Source organism: Oreochromis aureus, linkage group 4 (genome assembly GCF_013358895.1).
Source record: "Oreochromis aureus strain Israel breed Guangdong linkage group 4, ZZ_aureus, whole genome shotgun sequence".
Classification (NCBI taxonomy): Eukaryota; Metazoa; Chordata; class Actinopteri; order Cichliformes; family Cichlidae; genus Oreochromis; species Oreochromis aureus.
In genome coordinates this window covers 29,053,088-29,072,270 of record NC_052945.1, presented here as the reverse complement: position 1 = coordinate 29,072,270, position 19,183 = coordinate 29,053,088, and the positions used below count along the sequence as shown (strand labels likewise).

At 42.2% G+C, this 19,183-nt stretch overlaps 1 protein-coding gene across 1 annotated transcript in view; it reads left to right on the top strand.

Moving 5' to 3' along the window:
* The window catches only part of wu:fb95e10 (nucleolar protein dao-5), a 37,574-nt gene that overhangs the window by 5,628 nt on the left and 12,763 nt on the right, over window positions 1–19,183 (top strand). Inside the window, exons 2-3 of the mRNA XM_031748314.2 lie at window positions 11,328–12,067; window positions 12,444–12,531. Of these exons, the coding sequence (XP_031604174.2) occupies window positions 11,434–12,067; window positions 12,444–12,531 (722 nt within the window). The 5' untranslated portion in view covers window positions 11,328–11,433. The remainder of the gene's footprint in view (window positions 1–11,327; window positions 12,068–12,443; window positions 12,532–19,183) is intronic.

The window sequence follows — 19,183 nt, the reverse complement described above, 5'->3', positions numbered from 1 at the left end:
CGTAAAGATGCCAGGCTACAACATGAATTAGACTTAAGGTAGTAGAGTACACGACTCTTAGATCAAAAGGAAAATGCATAATAGTGCTATCTTGTATCTTGTGTGCACACAGGAAAAGAGTACGAGTGCTGCCATGAAATGCTAATGAAAGTTAACAACTTGTAGCAGATACAGGAGAACTAAATGTTGGAGATGTTAAGTGGGTCAAATTTGAAGCACTTACCACTGACAGCAAAGGATATACATTTGTTCTGTGACAGGTTGGTAAATAGATTAAAGGGTTACAGAGCCTGTAATGTCCACAACCAGCTGGACTATCACAATCAAAACACATATAATCTGATCTAGTTTTGGAGTTTGGGGAATACAAAAAATGTTAAAAGAAGAGAGAAGTTAAAAAAGAAACAAAGTTGCATTATCAGCCAGATTTCTCACTTTGCAAAAGACTTTTTTGGACACTCACTCTGTCTCCCTCCTCCCTTTTGGCTGTCTCCTCACTCTGTCTCTCTCCCTGCTCACTCATCCCTCCCACAGTCTGTGGGGAATGCCATGGAGAGCGGCAGGCTTTGTTTGCACTTTATTTGTGTGTGGGACAGAGGCGGTTTTCCTGACCTCATGTTGGGGGTGTTTGAGGGGTGGAAAAAATGAAAGCTGCGATTAGCATTAAGGTAGCGGCGCCACTCACAGCCATCTAGCTGGATTTATCGGCGTGTCATGCAGCCACTACATCGCATACCTATCAGTTTATTTCCTTCATCCTTATGCACATCCTCATCATGTGCATGGGGATTTGTTTGGTATTAATCAGTCTCTTATCTCATGGATGAGCTGCCAGCCATTATGTTGAGTGCTGAAGCTGCGGAAGAGGCAGTCACATGCAACGAAACCAGCCCACTAAGTGGCACTGGCGTGAGTCTGTGGCTGCAGCGATGAAGTGATATAAACTTTAACTTCCTTGTGCCAACTGAGTTATAGTCATAAAGGATACTGTAGAGTACCTGTTAGTGTATAATTAAGGAAATATCTCATCTCTGGCTCTAGATCGGTGACTGATGCTGCTGTTGTTAGTACTCTGCCAAGATGTGGCTGAGAGTTGATGAAACATTCAGCAGTCAGATGTCTCTGATGTGCATCACTGCCAGCCTCCTCAGCGCCATTGCTATGTATTTGCTCTTTTCCTTATCTTAAACCCACATTCTGTATCAGGGCTTTATTTGTACACAATTGAAGCCCTGTCTTCTTTGGACTCAAATAAAGACTGGTTTGATTTGTATCCCACTAATAAATGAGTTCTTCTGCTTCTTATTTTTCATTATTATTATTTTTTTCAACAAAGAAACATATACCAGTGTTACCCACACATAGAAGTCCAGATATATTTGCAGATTCATTTTAGCATTTTTCTTGCAAGCAAAAGAATGGCTTTGCTCTTATTTTGAATGTTCAGTCGCTTCTAACCAGTAGTTATCCCCTCTTGGCTGAGCAGTCTCTGTTGTGGCGATCCTCTGTGTCATTCAAGGCGCCGCTCCAGATAGTCTCCCCTGGTCAGATTCCAAGTGCATTGTCCTGGGCCGCAGGTGGCAGTGGTAGTCCTCAAGAGCTTAGAGGCCACTCCATTAGAGAACCTGCAGCAGGTGGAGAACTTGTTTACGTGTCCCAACACTGTGCTTACCAAGACTGCAGAGCAAAACAAAGACCGCTGTCGCCAGCTGCAGTTCTGGACTGTGGTACACCTGCAGGATCAGAGGCTTACTGGAGAGGCAGCTGATTATTGTAGATTTGTTTTTTCCATATTTGTAGTTTAGAACTACACTCTACCACAGACACAATCTAAGTCTCTTGAACCACTATAACTTTTAATGGTAAAAAAATGTTTTCTAAAAAAGTTTGGAAAAGCTAAAAAGACATTTATGGGTTGGATGGAGGATCATGCAAATATCCATTTCAAAGATGAATCCAGTAAATGGAGCCCAGTGTTCCTGATTGGGGATGGAGAGCTGACTGAGGCTACTTGTTGTAATCTAGAGTAGGTTGAATGGACAATCTGAGGCACCGTGCCAGCGTGTGGCATCTTGAATGTGTCATTCTCCCCCCTCCTTTTTTTTTTCAGAGAGCAGGAGTTATACGTAATCATAATTCCATGCCTACGGTCAACCTCATTCGATAATTTCTGGTCACAGTCACAAGTAAAGCCACGTCAAGTCTGCATCAGCCCGCTCACCCATGAGCAGTGAGGCTGCAGGCAAGTTAGCCGTAAATTATTCAAGCAGCTCTGCAGAGTTGCGCGCTTTGAAGACAGAAGTTTGGAGCTTTTGTGCCATTGAATGTGAAATGCAGAACAGAAGACAACGTTAGATTGACAGCCAAACTGTGTGCCATTATTGAAAATATGAATATGAATTTACTTGATTTTATAAATTCAACAGTAAATCTGCAGTGGGCAGAGGCAGGAGGGGCGTTAAAGAGCACACAGCACTCTCCTTTATCTTGTGTTCGCAGTTTATGGAGATAAAAGCAGGTCAAATCCAGGGTCAAAGGCCACCGCATGCTCATTAAAAAGTAACCCTGACCCACCAACATCCCGTCCTGTCACTGCTCACCAGAGCTGCTTTGCTATGCCACCAAAATCTCATTGAGGATTATTTTGGTTAATGCTGAGACCATAATTCACAATAATTTAATAGTTACTAAACATAAAAACTGCAGATTTCATTGATTGTTTTCTTCTTCCTCCAAATCTTTGACTAATGGTTCTCTTACCGCTCTTTAGGCAGTTCTAAACATAAAGTTAAGTAAGTGGCATAAAGCAAAGATACTGAAATTATATTCATCTTCATAGAGAAAGTAAATGCTAAAAATTAAATAAATTAAAAGACTGATTAATCACATAGACTACAGCTTGAACCATCTATCCTCTTAAAGAGACATTAGTTATGCCTCGAATGATTCGATCAAGCTCAGGCAAGTGCGTGTCAGCATTAGCAGCGTGCTACATCATCCACACAAGCTCGCTTTTTCTTTTTCCTTTTTTTTTTTTTTTTTTTTTTTTTTTTGCATCTTTTCTTGTGTCTCCCCTACCCCACCCCCACTGCACTCATCACCATCACTGCTTCCTTCCCCCACAATCCCTCCCTTTCACTACTATTTAGAGTACACCCCGAGGAGAGAAGAAGGCTCACAGAATGCATATGTGTGTGTACACAGTTGTGCACTGTGAAAGCAGACTTGTCTTTCCACCACAGTTACTCATACACGCTCTTGGGCAGTTGGTTGGCTTTGGTAAAGGTGGGATGGGGAAGGAGGTGGGATGGGGAAGGGTGGGGGTGGGGGTGTCACACTTTGATTTTAGGCTTTTTGTGTAAAATAGGCCAAAAGTCTGCAATTAGGCGTGAAGGCAGACCACAGTCCTGGAGCACAGTTGACATTCGCTTATCATTTAGCTTAATAAGCGACACTGCATCTTATTAATTTTAATCTGCATAATGAATCAAAGCAACCCTGCTGTGATTAAGAACATCTCTCTCTTTCCCTCTTCAATCTTTAAATGTAAACTGCTGTGTTCCCAATAAGTACAGCTGATATACACACAAACACACTGTAGTAGATCGTAGTCGATGGAAAAAAAACACAAAGATGGGGGTGGGGTTGAAATACAGGGTTTCGGTTTAACTATGCTGATGACCTGATTATTCACAAACGCCATTTTTGTGTCTAGACAGTCAGAAAAACTTCGATCCCTCAGCAGAGTTGGATGCCTTCCAGTTACTGACAGCTTTGGCCTAAACACTGTAGCGTGGCTGGGATACACGCACAAGTGAGAACACACACACCCTCACACACACGTTTTGTTTATGTCCCAGTGTGGGAATTAGGAAGGGATGATGCCTAGGAGGATGCTCTCACCTTGCAGAGCTGTAATAACCCCCCCCCCAAAAACAACATAAACAAATATCACAGTTTGCATGAAGGCAAACTTGCAAGAGGCTGATCCCATAAATGAGATCAGCTTCAAAAACACCCTCTGATAACAGTGTTGGCAACGTTCTGTGTTTATATATATACACACTAGCAGTACACAGAAAACTGCATGAGGGATTTTGGACTGTAGTAGCTGAACTTTAAACATGGCCATGAATGTGACGCAGGGGTTATCACACCGCCTGTATGTGATGGACTGCCAGGGTGGACCCCGCCTCTCGTCCAGTGAATGGTTATCACACAAAGAATGTGAGCTGTGTGTGTGTGTGAGGGTGACGATGGGAGGGAGGGAAAAAAAGGAGTCCATTTTTGGTCTTTGCTGATTCCACGCTTGAACCAGTGCATTTGTCTTTGTATTTGTGTGGGTTTCTTTTGTTCTCAGTTACCGCGCAGCTCATCATTGAGGCTTGCAGGGAATTCGGTGTAGGACGCCGCTTGGACGCTGCGAGCATATGACCCACTGGAGAGGCCGACAAACACATTTTTACAAAGTCAACAGTGCTGAAAACACAGAGGGTGGACATTTAATGTTTGCTGTGAGATAATCACTCAGACATAGAGGGTGGAGATGTATCTTCATCCTCTGTCTGCTGCTATTAACTTAACCTTTTTTGGTTAACTGTAAAAGGGCATTTTCAGCTTTCTCTTTATCCTGTTCTGTAATTTTACACATTCATTTCTCACAGTTAAAGTCACGTTTCTTTCATTTATAGCAGCAATGTTTCTTTTCATGTCGAGAAACTAAGAAACACTGTTGAGATGACATCTTTTTCTTACATTAAGATATCTCAGCTAAATGTGCAGTTAGATTTCTTTACACTGACAGAAAGGGGAGTTCAGCCAGTATGTGGCCCACCGTGTAAAATGGATTTAACATCCCTGCTTCACTGCATATTTGTTTCTTCGGAGGAGCTGTTGTTTCAGCACTGATGAGAAAAAGGGTCACAAGTGCAACAAGCCAAGCGAAATTAACCCCTTAAAAAGACTCATCCTTGTTTAGTCTTTATATTTGAGCATTTGTTGGTTTAAATCTGTTATACGCTAACCCGTGTGGTCCTCTGCTGCTGTAGCCCATCTGCTTCAAAGTTCGATGTGTTCAGAGATGCTCTTCTGCACACCTTGTTTGTAACAAGTGGTTATTTAAGTTATTGCTGCCTTCCTGTCAGTTCAAATCAGTCTGTCCATTCTCCTCTGACCTCTGACATCAACAAGGCATTTTTACCCAAAGAACTGCCGGCTAGTTGCTGCAATGTGATTGGATTACTCAGCAGCTGAACAGGTGTACCTATCAAAATCTCCCTTGGGTATATATTACTATAAATTGTAACGGATGCCTTATTTAGGTAAATAAGAAAAATTAACCTTTTATGTAAACAAAGTTAGACAGAGCCAGCAGCCGATCTAACCCACTCTTTGTGAAGGAAGTAGTTCTTCTGCAGCAGATCCCTCGCCCGCACTCGTGTGCTGCTGAGGCCACGGAAGGTCAGGACAGCTGATAATGTGCAGCTGCTTCTTCTGAGGTAGTTTGACCAGAAAGTCTCCTCAGATTTAACCGTTTTATGGTGTAAACATTTCACACAGTGCACTGTGCCTAATGTGAAACATTTTTGAAATGGAGCTGACAAAGCCATCTGTCTCAAATCTAAAGACATTACATCTCAGGTCATTGAATACATTCTGTCCCATGTGGGATAAAAATGCCTGCTTGTGTATTATGTAAGATTTCACAGACGGTGTGGGTTCTTGGCAAAGCAGCACAAGTGTTAGGGGCAGTTACACCTGGGGAACGCTCTACCTGATAAACTCAACATAGAAGATATAGGTTTAAGACTTACACTGTTTGCATGAGGGGAAAAAAGCAAGTCCGTCATTATATAATGTTAGAGAGATTATTGTAATCTCATTGTAGCTCTCTGAATGTAAAACCATCTCCAGCTGCTATAGTTAAAGTGCCAGTGAAACAAAAAAATTAATTCCTAGTTGCTTTAGTAAGGCTGCTTGGAGAATGCCAGAATTATGCCTCACAGCTGTACCAATGTGTGTCATCGGAGGACATGTAAAGCATGAAGTTGGAAAGGAGGCATTCTCAATAAGATCCTCCGTAGATAAATAAAAAAAGGACCACACCGAATGGAAATCAACTATTATACCCAGCTTGTAGAAAACAGATGTCCAGTTTTTTGTAACATTATTTTACAAGGTCTGAAAAGGCTCATTTATCACGCTCAGCCTTTAAAATGTTGCCCCCACAGCAACATGTCACTCTCTTGGAAAATTATAACTCCTTTTAATTGAATTAGGCTTAATGAAAACCTGTAATAGCATTAGTGCAATGAAGATGTTTCAGTTGGGAGAGACACATTAATTAAGGTTGAAATTTAGGATAGTAAAGCTGTTGGAACACATTGAGGAGGACTGTATAGCAGAAATGTTTAAGCCCAAGGGCTTAAATATGGGAAAGTGCACACTATAGTTTATAAATGAGTTCATATTTCTTTTAATAGTCCAAAAACAACCGAAAAAACTGAAACCAAGGAGTTTAAGGAGGAGGAACTTGGCAAGAAAAGGCTGATGAAAAGACAGGTCAAATAAAAAGCAAAACACTAACAGGATACTGGAGTATTAAAGGTCCAGGAGGCAATTTCATTTTGGCAGCAAACTAAACATGAACTCTTAAACTTCAGTTCTGTTTATTTAGCTTCTGGAATCACGATAGTGTATTAATGTGGCCTGGATGCCTCACTCCGTCAGTTTCTCTGAGAGCGAATGGGGGGGAAAAAACATACATTCTTGTGTTGGTTTCCAGCCTGTTTATGCCTACCATTGACTGATGGTCCTGATGACGCAGGGAGGGTGTATGAGCCAAAGAGCCAGGAACAAGTACAATCTCACAGCTATCTGGAAACTTGCAGGAGAAAGAGAAATGTTCCTGTGGCTGTGAACATGCACTCAGGATTTATCTCCCTCTCTAACACACGCACACACAATTTGGAGAGGAGCAGTGAATCGAAGATCATGGCCAGATGCTGTAGTCTGCTGTGGGAAGAGCGGCAGCCAAACATAAACTGCACACCAGAGTCTGAGAAACAGAGAGGAGGAGGGAGTAGTGATTAGATACAGTCTTATTTCCTGGTTCACTTTGGTGTCACGTTAGGTCACAGTGTTAATAGCTATTCCAGATTTGTATTAAAGATTAAGGAGTACGAGTGTGGTGAGTTTGAATAAAATGCTAAAGGGATTAGAGTGTGAAGATCCTGTATTGTGGCTTATTGTTTTTACAATATATTTCTTCTGTCCCTTTATGTTTTATATATTTCTCATCTGTCATTAGTGGGCCAAGAGCGAGAATTTTAAGCAGAGCCTGACTATGTTTTGGAGAAAATATCTTCACCATTTTGTAGGTGAAAAATTCTGATATCAGTATCTTTTAGTAGGCTGATATTCGCCTAAAGATCTATCATTCTGGATCTCATTTTAAGCTTATGATTGGATGTTTCTTGCTGATTTGCACTCTTGGGGTCATTTTTCCTTCACCTTAACCCAAGTGGTCAAGCATCGTAACACTTCTTGAGTCTGGTTCTGTTGGAGGTTTCTTCCTGTTAAAAGGGAGTTTTTCCTTCCCACTTTCGCCAAGTGCTTGCTCATAGCAGGTCATCTGTTTGTTGGGATTTTTTCTGTATTATTTAAGATCTCTAACTTCCCATATAAATCACCTTGAGGCGACTGACTAGAACTCGGTCTGAATTGAATTGATTTTTTTATACACAGGCTTTTGTCTTTTACTCTTTTTTTAACAAATATTTTGTTACGTTGTTACTAAAATTGTTACTAGGGAGTGTTTTCTTTCTGATCCTTGGTGTAGTATCTCATGTTGTAGGTCACCCAAAATCTTAAATGGGGAAAAAATGAGGTCTGAAATAACTGCTCTCATATAACAATTTAATAAAGAACCTGATGTCATTACCTGAAGACTTAAACATTCACTTGTCTTTGATATATCAGGCTGTTTTGCCAGATATAAGCTGTGTAGCTGTGACTACTTTAGCTCTGTACTTACTCATGGACTTAACTCTGAAATGAAGCCTTGAAGTTTGGGTAATGAAACTCTAGATATACAAAGCTGATCACATGGCTTTCTGTTAACAAAGGAACTGGCCAAGGTTAGAAGTGGGACAACTTGAATGAGGTTTTGTTTTGTTGTTGTTGAACAAAATGTGGAAGTGTTCAGTGCAAAGTGTATTGTCTTGCTACTCTTAGCCCCACACATTATGGTGCTATAGAACACGTTTCACCTGGTGGAGCAGGGTTTAGAATAAATAACGGTTGTTTCTTCAAAGAAATAGATGTTATCAGTTGAACTACTTTACTATGTATGGCTCAGTCATATTAGATTAAAAACAGGATGGGACCATTTCAATGCAATGGTTTCTACCTTCGGCAACCGATTGCAAGTGGTTGTAGTGACTTACTAGGTGCCCAGAAGATTACGGTTCGACGCCCCTAACATCACTTTTGGTTGTAAGGAAATTCCACCGGTCACCCGACTCTTAATTATAAACACAGACATATTAACAACATATTGCAGTCTGTTTTAGCACAGTCAGTGGCTATGAGCGGAACTTGAGAGGCTCAAGCCTGGAAACTGGTTGCCAACTTGTGTTGTACACTGACTATAAAGCAAGGTTGCCAAGCACATATATCTTTATGCAGAATGTGTCACTATTTGTGGTGGGATTTCTGTTTCAAATCTATGGAGTTCTTGCTGGAGTCTGAATAAAAGTTTTAAATGAGAAAGATTGTGTATGCAGATGAGAAAGGATTTGCAATTTTTGCTGATTTAACACAGTTATCATCATATTATTGCAAACAGATTGTGTCCACTTGACTCCGTTCAATTGTAAACTGATAGCAGACTGACTTTTCTGTCTTTTTGTTGTCTTATTGCCATCTTGACGTACCAAAGTCACTTTGAAGATGGAAGCCGACAATGAGTGGTTACAGGCCTGGTCCCCGTCTTCAAAGCAACCATTTCAGAGGCAACAAGATCACAAGTTTATTGCACACGTTTGCAAATATGTTGTTCATGGCTTGGCCCCCCAACTGCCGTTGTAGCATTACTTTTTTTCCTGTCTCAATGGTGACTATCTAGCTGGATCTTGCAGCCAGTCTGCTATGTCAGCTTTTCACAAAAAACTAAAAACTCCTAGCCTGGCGTTTACCGCCACATAATACAGAGAACACCAAGTAGCATTGCTAAACTAACTGATAACTGATTATTACAGTGAGCAGGTGCTCCTGAATGCTATTGATGAGCTTGATGAATACTGCACATCCACATCCACTTATATGAATCATCCCTAAAATCTAATGCTAGGCAAAAAAGAAGATTAGGGTTTTTCCTAAAATGTTGAACAAGACAAGTGCGGATGATTAACAAAAGACAGGACGAACAGCAAGTTGTTCTGAAAGCAAACCCACATCTTTTGCTTCAAACCTTGCTCCGTTCCCTGTTCATCAGCCACCCTGCCCTTCTGGTAAAATCTGTGACCAACCACCCACATTTTGTGGCATTTAAAAACCTTCCTGTGACCATGAGTCCCTCCCAGCAGCTACCCGTCAGCTCCCTCTCAGCCTGTTTGCTTGTTTTGAGCAGTGGCCTGTTGCACTAGCTGTGTGTATCTGTTCTTATGTGTTGTTTGGGATACATGGATCCTTTTCTCCTTCCCCCTCTGGCCTTGCTCAGCTGCTCCGGCCATCTGTGCAAAGCCAAACAGAGAACAGAGGGGATGGAGGGAGCAGTTGGGGGGAGGAAGGAAATTGAAGGGGAGTGGGTGGGTGGGGGGTATGGTTGGAAGAAAGCAAGGATCAATAGAGAAAGAAAGAAGGCCTTTTGACATTTGAGATTGAGTTTAGGGGATGAGTAGTGGATGACCGAAGATGAGGGAAGGAAAGATGAAGTGAGTGCGGGAATTGTTTCCAGGAAGCCATCGGCATAAAGATGAAGTCTGTCCTCTCGTCTCGAAATAGGAGAGTGAGTGTGCGCATACAAGTTTAGATCAGTGGAAACTGGGATGACTACTGATGTCTGGGTCCTAACGTCATACCAGCAAACATAAGCCAATAGTGATCTCATTTTGTCTTGGTTTTTTTTCTTTTCTCCCCGTCTCTTTTCTCCCTTTCTCTCTCCCACCTTCTCTTTCTGTTCCCATGCTCCACAGGCCAAGCCTCTTCCTCTGGGCCGGCCTCTGTATTGCCTAAGCGTTTGTCTCACTGCTTAGCCTTCCTCGCAGCCGGCTCCTTGCTCTGTTTGTAAACTTCAGCAGGCCAGTTTCCTGCTTTTCCCAACCCACCCCGCTCCTCTTAAACTTGTGAAGGTCTGCCCTTTTCTGCTGATCCTTCCCCGCAAAAGTAGCTGGGGAAAAACTAGATATGTGGACCTATTTTATTGTAGATTTTCACCATTTTCAGGCCTCATAGGTTTCATGTTCAATAATGTCTTTGACTGCTCTGTTTGCATACCATCAGTCAAACTGCCCGCCTGCCTTTGGGCTTATTGGGTTTATTGTACTTGCCTTGACCCAGTTAGCAAACACATCCAAGTCTTTCTCCCACCTCGTGCTACTTTTCTTTTTATAACCATTTTAGCCTAGTAGATGGAAGCAGGCTGTGTTCACATCCATTATAGAAGCTGACTGTATTAACATTTATTACAGGTGGCTTGTACATTTGTGTGCATGCATGCAAATCTGCATGATAAACTCTTTTTTTTTTTTTTGCACTCCCTTAAATGTACTATCCTAGAAAACTAGTCTTCCACACTAGTGACTTTGATGTCATTTGCAGTAAGAAAAAACCATCGCAGCAACACTGGCCAAGTGTGTCACTGAGCTTTTTTGTGCCACAGAGGGGACCGTTTGCAACTGCAGTGCAGCTGGCTTTGAAATGAATGAAGGCTATTAGTAGAATGTGTTGTTTCTGCAGTAAACATGTTGTTCTGTCCTTCCCTCTATAACTCCTGAGACTTCACGCACATTTTGCTATTAGTTGGTACTAATTTTGTCTGTTTTTCATATCCTGTATAAGTTTAGTCCTCTCTTATATACTTTAATGAAACATACTGTTCTATTTCTGCACATTTTCAGTTTTATTCCACCTCTCAGATACTTATGTAAAAGTATTTCTGAATGTGTGGTGCTGAAGCTCTTAGAAGATATAAGCTTATCCTTTATCTGATTCCTGAGGGTACCAACATTCCTGGGCCTCCATCTATTGATAGCAGTGAGAACTGCTTTTCATGTCTGGTCTTGCTGCTGACTAACTGAGCTTCTCTGTATATTCTCTCCTTCCAGACTAACCCTTAACATCTGCAGAACGCACCTGACCTGTGGCCGTCCCACGCAACTTACCCCAGTCAGCCCTGCCTTGCAGTGTCAGACCACGACCATTCGAGGGGAGATGAAGCCGGATGGGGTTGCCACGGCAGCGCTGGAGCCAATGGAAACATTGGAATCCAATCCAGTGAATGATGGCGCACCAGCCGGGGACCAGGAGCCCAATCAGGCAGCCAGCGGGGTGGAAGAGGCGATGCCACAGCAGCTGGGGGGTGAAGGAGGTCAGGAAAAACCACAGGGAGACCAGGCCAAGGAAACCCCAGCTGCCAAGACCAACAACAAGACCTCGGGAGACCCCAAAGCCAAGGGTACCAACAAGACCGCGACCAAGATGAAACCCGGCAACACAACTCAAACCAAGGCTACAACCGGCTCACGGCCCAACACATCGCAGAGCCGCGTCGCAAACGGTGTGTCCAAACCTCAGAGCAACGGTGTTGCTAAGAAGACCACGCCTGCAGCGGACAAAAAGAGCACCCTGACCTCAGCTTCGTCCAAAAAACCAACAGGAACTGCCGGCGCCCCAGCCTCCAAAACATCGGCTAAAGTGTCTGAGAAGAAAGCCACGGGGGCTGCTCCTGCCACCAACGGTGCAAAGTCAACCACCGGAACGACAGCAGCCAAAAAGACACCATCCACAAATGCAAATGGTGTCAAATCCAATACCGCTGCAGCAGCTGCTGCTAAAAAGCCCTCAGGTTGGTGAAAATGTCATCAAGATCAGCGTGAAAAGACAAATATAATTCTGAGCGTGCACATGCACAGAAAGCATAACAATAAATGTTTTCAAAGCTCTAATGAGGAGTGTTCATTGTAATGGGATGATGTGCATATAGCTGCTCATCAGATGAATTCAGCTCACATATTAGACGAGCTACAGTGACTCCTGCTAAACTATAAATGTTTTTGCCCTAGATCCTTCTGACACACTGGATAAAAGCTATGTCTGCCTGACCTATATCTGAGGAAAATATTGTTATATACTTCTATACTACAGCATATAATAATGTTCTTATTGTTTCACACTGCTGTCTTGCCTTTTTCCCCTCCTCTGCTCTCCTGTCCTGTCTCCAGCTCCCAAGCCTGCCTCTGCAACTTCCACCAAGCCCAGCTCTGTTGCCTCACCCAAACCCGATAAGCCCCCCGTTTCCAAGACAACCAGGTAGGTGTGACATTTGTGTTGGACTGAAGCCTCAGCCGTGCTCAAGTGTGTGAATCTGTTTACACATACAAGCACACACAAAGATACTTTCTGTGCGTTTGTAGATAGCACAGGTTGCTATCTATAACTCACCCGCAGACTCCTCCAGGCAAAACTGTTCAGTGCTCTTTCTTTCCTTTTGAAAGGAAATTTCAAAATTTGCTCAAGAACAGCTGCAAATGCAACTATATGACCAAACTGATAAGAATTGCAGGGACTGAGTTAAGCACTACAAAGCTCTTCAGTGCCAAGTGAGAAGCAGTTAGTTCAAAAGGCTTTCACTTGGCTACAGGTTCAAAGAGGGCGCTGTTTAAGAAAGAGCACCCTGGGGGAATTGGGGACAATGGTCCCCCACATACAGGCTCGCAGGGGCCGGGCATAAGTAGGCCAGCAACGAGGCAATGTCAGAACAAGCCTTAGAGTAATGCCTTGCAGGCTTTCATCATTATACAGCATTATTAATAAAACAAGTTTGGGGAGGGATTTAGAGAGGGGAGGATGAGCGTTGGGAAGATGAAACGAAGAACAAGATATTTTTCGGGGTTTTTTTGTTTTTTGGGTTTGTTTTTTTTTGCTCTTTCTGTGTGGCAGTGTGTGCTGTGACACTATGTTTATGTGGAAATCAGATCAACATGTGTTCCTCACCTGAGTCACACTGTATGCATGGTGCCGAATCCTGAGGTGACTTGGCAACAGACCAAGAGAGGAGGCTGAAGGAGGCCTTTGTCTGAGGCCGCGATGATCATGATCAGGCAGAGGAGCCTTTGGGACTCTAGCTGCTCTTTGAATAGCTGATCCTTCTGCCTCGTCTTTGACTTTGTTTGTTTTGTTCATGCAAAGCCTTCTTTTTTTCCCTGTCGTGTTATGTCATCTTGTTGGTATGTCTGTGTGTAGACTCATTGTTAAGTTCGAAACACCATCTCAAAGAGATTGCACTATTTGGAGTAAACAAATAGCCTCTGAGAGATCAACCATGTAAGCATTCCCAGGAAGATGCTAAAAGTTGGACATTTTAGAAAATAATACCAAATTAAAAGGAAGGAAATAGCTAGCCTAGCTCAGTTTAGAGGTAATAACCATTCTTGCCCACTAACTCCTCTAAAGCTCACTAATTACAGTATCTTGTTATAACATGTTTTTAATCCACCCAAAAAGCAAGTGTCCAAAAATAGCATCTTAAAAGAGTCAAACTTGACACAAAGTGCTTAGTGGGCTTAGAAAACATTAGATCAGGTCAGGGCTAGCTGTTTCTTTCTCGTATTCTTTAGGCTAGGCTAAGCTAGCCCACTGCTTTTTGCAACTTTGTGCTAACATGACAGTGGTAACAGTATATTTAGAAAGGTTAATAACAAGAAAGTAATGAGTGGATTTCCCAGTATGGCAGTATCTTCCTTAAAGACCAGCTAAGCTACTGCCTCAACAGCAGACATGGTTTTTTCTGAAAACTCAACATCCAGATGAACAGAATCAACTTCATTGGATTTCCTTACCTGAATGATCCAGATATATCTGTTTATTATGGTTCTTCAATAACAAATTAAGGAGTTCTAAACACTGTCAAATATCATAATTGCTGACATTAAAAAATACCCTTCAGACACACATTTGCTGCTGTAACAGAATGGAAGACAGTCTTTTTTAAAGCCTTTTCTTTAGATTGGACAGCAGAGGGAAGACAAGAAAGCTGGGGGAAAGTGCAGAGTAGGGCTGCCACAAACGATTATTTTGATAGTCGACTAGTCACCGATTATTTTTGCGATTAGTCGACTAATCAGATCATGCATCGATTGGACGTAAAACTTACAGCTTGAAAATATGTTAAACGTTTATTTTGTGACCCAGAAAGAATAATAATAGTAATATTAAAACTAACTAGCTGCCGCCATTGTTGGAAACTGAGCAGGGCCGCACTATGAATTCTGGGACACAGCTTCTTCTTCTTCGGGGTTTAACGGCAGCTGGCATCCTTTACATGCACTGCTGCCATCTTCTGTTTCAGTCCGTTATTACACTTTTAAATCCTACTACTTATTCCTGCGTCTTTTGTGATCTTACAAAGCTTCAAACGACGCGTCGACTATTAAATCAGTCGTCGACGATTTTGATAGTCGACGTAATCGTGACTAGTCGACTAATCGTGGCAGCTCTAGTGCAGAGCCATAATAGCCTTAGGGCCTTACGGTAAGCTATACCCGCTCCCGAAGATGGTCCTTATATGAACGAGGAAAGCTCGATTTTGTTTGTGGCTAGCTCCCCTGTTCTCTTCCCTATTAAATCACTGACAGTATGTTATAGATTGTATTAATACTATTCACTATACTAATGTTTGCCTTCCCAGCACACACTGGTTTGCCAACCACTTTCTCCCACCTGACCCGCAAAATGTTTTAGATCCTCCCCACCCCCACCCCCGTCCATTCTCTCACTCTCCCTGTGCCACGGGTAACAGTTGGATTGAGGAGATTACACTCAGATTACAGCTTTATGCAATGGTTGATGTGCAAACATCTTATTAAAAAGAGTTACACAAGGGCACTTTGATAATCTATATTGCGGTGCACAATACTCATGTGCAGTGTTTATGAACTGCTCTGATGATTTCATTTCTGTCATACCGACTGGCTCCGTCACGTCCCACTGGTATTCTTTGTGCATCAGTCTCCACTCTTTGGAAATATAAAACCATTAAACACACATGAGCACTATCAGGGTTAGGGCTGTATTCAGTAGTTAGTTCATTACCAGTGTTTAATCAGCAATTTATCTATGCAGATGAAACTCACTCGCAGGTGTTTTAGTTGTGCATCACATAACAATTTAAAACATGTAATAATTACATTTTATCTTAACTTTAGAAATCGGTAACACTTTATATACCCCATGAATAATAAACAGTAAATTGACACACTGATCACAGGACTAACGCCTCGTGGGTATCTCTAACACGCCAGCAGCTTTGACTAACCAGCTAGTGTTTCGTGTCCTGGGTGTGAGGTCAGGCTCACTGATGAATAATGAAACCTTTATCACAAACCAACAACAAACACAGAGTATATCTATACACAGCACAGACAATGTTATATGTCCCAAACTAATCCGAATCTTGTTGCTCCCTCTTTTTATTGGGCACCAAACATAACATTATATAGAATTACATTTCTTATTATATAAACTAGTTAAATAGATTAACTGACTTATTATTAGGGCTGCACGATTTTGCATAAAATGAGAATCACGATTTTTTTGCTTAGAATTGAGATCACGATTCTCTCACGATTTTCTTTTCCAATATAAATATTTATTGCACTTATTAACTGCACATCAACTTCGTAACAGTTGAAACTGAACATAAAAACAATAAATAAACATAAAAACAATAAATGCCTCACATTTTGTGGTTGCCGCAAAATGTTGTACTGCTTGAAATTCCGTTTCCACCGTTGCTCGACACTGCGTGTATAGAGCAGGTAGTGCAGCAATAGAAAAATAGTTGCGGGACGGCACTGTGTAGCGTTTGTCTAGGGCAGTGGTTCCCAAAGTGTGGGGCCCGCCCCCTAGGGGGGGCGCAGAGCTATTGCAGGGGGGGCGCGGCATGAAAAGGGAAAAAAAACAAAAACAAAAACAACGCTCGGACAATGCTAGCACGGGGCACCCACACAAACGCAAAGCAGGAGATGAAGCATTGCTGAATATGTTTCCAAACCAACTTCATTCTAAGCCAAAGACTAGAAAATATGGTGAAGCATATCTTCCCTTTGTCAAAGGAGTTTGCAAAGAAAAGCGTCTGGACTTCTTTGAGTTGCTTGAAGACGTTTCACCTCTCATCCGAGAAGCTTCTTCCTCGAAAGAGGATGCCAATGTTCACATATTGGACAGAGAGGACAGATGGTTTGAAAGAGGAGTGAAAGAGGCCATCTATGTCCACTGTGAGCGACCATCTTTGAACAGAGGCGGTGGTTTACGACACCAACTGTCTGCCATCTATAATCCAGTTTTGAGTTCCCTCCCCAGACGCCTTAACGCCCACTCACATCCTGGGCCATCTGACCTCAGAAAATCACATGATAGGGTGGGGCCAGGTTTCACAATGAGCTCACCCGAAACCCTGGCTGATTAGGTCCCACACCCACTTTCACACCTTGGCGCATGTGATTAGAGGATCACCAGGGGTCCTTTGTCCCTCCTTGGGGATACTCCCACTGGGTTTAAATCTGGGACTCTCGGCCATTTGACCTTAGAACTGAAGAAGCTTCTCGGATGAGAGGTGAAACGTCTTCAAGCAACTCAAAGAAGTCCAGACGCTTTTCTTTGCAAACTCCTTTGACTACGATGACCTGGATGACTGAGAACCTTCACAGACATATCTTCCCTTTGGTTTCACCTGCACAAGTGCTGAGGTAGGTCTCCCTGCAGAATTAGTTTTCCCTGCATCGGGAGCAGCGCTGGGCTGTTCAAATCACGGACAAACAGTATCCCACAGTTGTTTATGTTTTTGAACCCATTTTGTAGAGGGTTTTTTGAAAAATGTATTGATAGCAATGTTGAACATTATTACACAGGAAAAAAACAACTACATGTAAAATAATTACACCGTGATGCCTCTGCCTTTCTAAATGCAGGGACAGTAATGGCCTGTATATGTAAGCGTGTAAAACCTGCAGAGTCAGATTAACAGTATTTTGTCTCTATCTGCCATTCTGCAATTCATCTCATGTAAACAATAACGTGGCGCACAGTGTGACGTGAAAAAGGCACATACCTTTGACATTGCGTGACAAACTCTGTATTCCTTGTCCACACGTAAACGCAAAAAAAGGAGTTTTAAAAATCTCCGTTCTCGGTGATTCGATCGCCGCTTACATGTGCCCGAAACAGCTGCGCGTTCAAAAATACCCGTGTAGGTGCGGACGGAGCGTAAAAGAGTTGTTTTTTATTTTCTTACTACCTGTAATTTATTGCAGATTATTTGTATTTGCTTAATTGTTTAATAAATGTTTGAGGTGTGAAATAAACCGCAATGGAGCAAAATATGGGTGTGTGTGGTTGAAGGATGTGTTTGTGCGTGTGCGTGTGCGCAGCTGTGGCGCGCCTGCTGGGGTCGGGGCGCGAACATTTTTCTTTTTAAACAAGGGGGGCCCAGCAAAAAAAGTTTGGGAACCACTGGTCTAGGGTGTTGATCATTTTCCTAAATCCCTCGTTTTGCACAGTGTTGATATATCTTTGGTCAGGTGATAAGTAATAGCCTCCGTAATTTCTTTGTGCCTGCGGGAGTTCGACGTGTATAGGGAAGCGCTGTATAAGGTTCCCGTTATTGATGTTTGGCTGGTTGACCAGGACGAATTTTCTCCTGTCACTTTCTCGTCATCCCTGACGTGTTCTCCGTTGTTTTTTCCCTGCCAATTTGAGCATCACTGCACAGCTTCTGTATCACGTGGTATAAGGCTCCGCCCTTGTCATTTGTTGAGCAGGAAGAGGGAGCGCTTGTTTTCATGCAGATTACGTCCCGGATCAAAATGCGGTACAATCGTCGTAGTCTTTTTTTTTTTTTTTTTTTAAATCGTTGTCATTTGGAAATGAGATCGCACATAAGTATGAATCGAGATCGCGATTTTTTAACGATTAATCGTGCAGCCCTACTTATTATCATTTTATTGATTGGTAATAGTAAAAGTGAATTAACTATGAATTTAACATTTATTAATTATTTGGCGCTGACTGATGATTATTAGATGCTGGATGATTTTTATTTATTTATTTTTACATAAACAGTTTCCCCTTCGTTACATGTAATTCTCTTATTTGCTCGCTTACACTGCCCGATCCTTCTCAGGTTATTGTCTTTGTGGGATTGTGTGTTGCTAACTGGGACACTGTGAAGTGCCCAAACTGTGGGCGAACTATGCATTATCAAGACTTGCAACACAATTGCATGTATCCTGCCTCTTCTGTACTTTTTAAAATTTCATTTAATGGCTAAAATCATTTTTGTCGCTTTTCTAAAATTGAAGTTGCTTGAATTTGGTAACAGGTTAGCTAATCGGTGTTATTAGCCTCCTGTTCCATTTGAAAGAAATTTTAAAAGGTGCATCTGTTAAGCTGATATCTCAGGTACGCTCAGGTCAGCTAAGTGCTAATTCGTTGCTTTGTAAAATTAAGGTTACCAATGACTCACTGCTAGAGATTGGAAGTGGAAAAACACTCACCCCTTTCACTCTTTCCTGTCAACCATAGTGCTCGTGCAGACATCCGCTGTTCAGTCTGTGTCACACAATTAGCATTATAGAGGGTTGATATTGTTACATTAATCCAGCACAGCATTATTAACCAACCGCCCCACCTCCACACACATCAACCATGTCACAGTTTGAGGCCAGATTTGCCATTTCAGACATTTAAAGGCTGCTCTGTTCCCACATCGCCTCCATCAGTCATTACAAAGGCTTTGTACTGGGGAGCTGGCAGGGTGAAATCCATTTATTATCCAGCGTGACTTGTGTCAGTCTTCATATCAATCCATGTCAATATCCATGTTTTACATTGAAATTTTAACACATTCTCTGTTATTATTATTATTATTATTATTTGTAAGCATGCCAAGCTAAGTCTTTAGCTA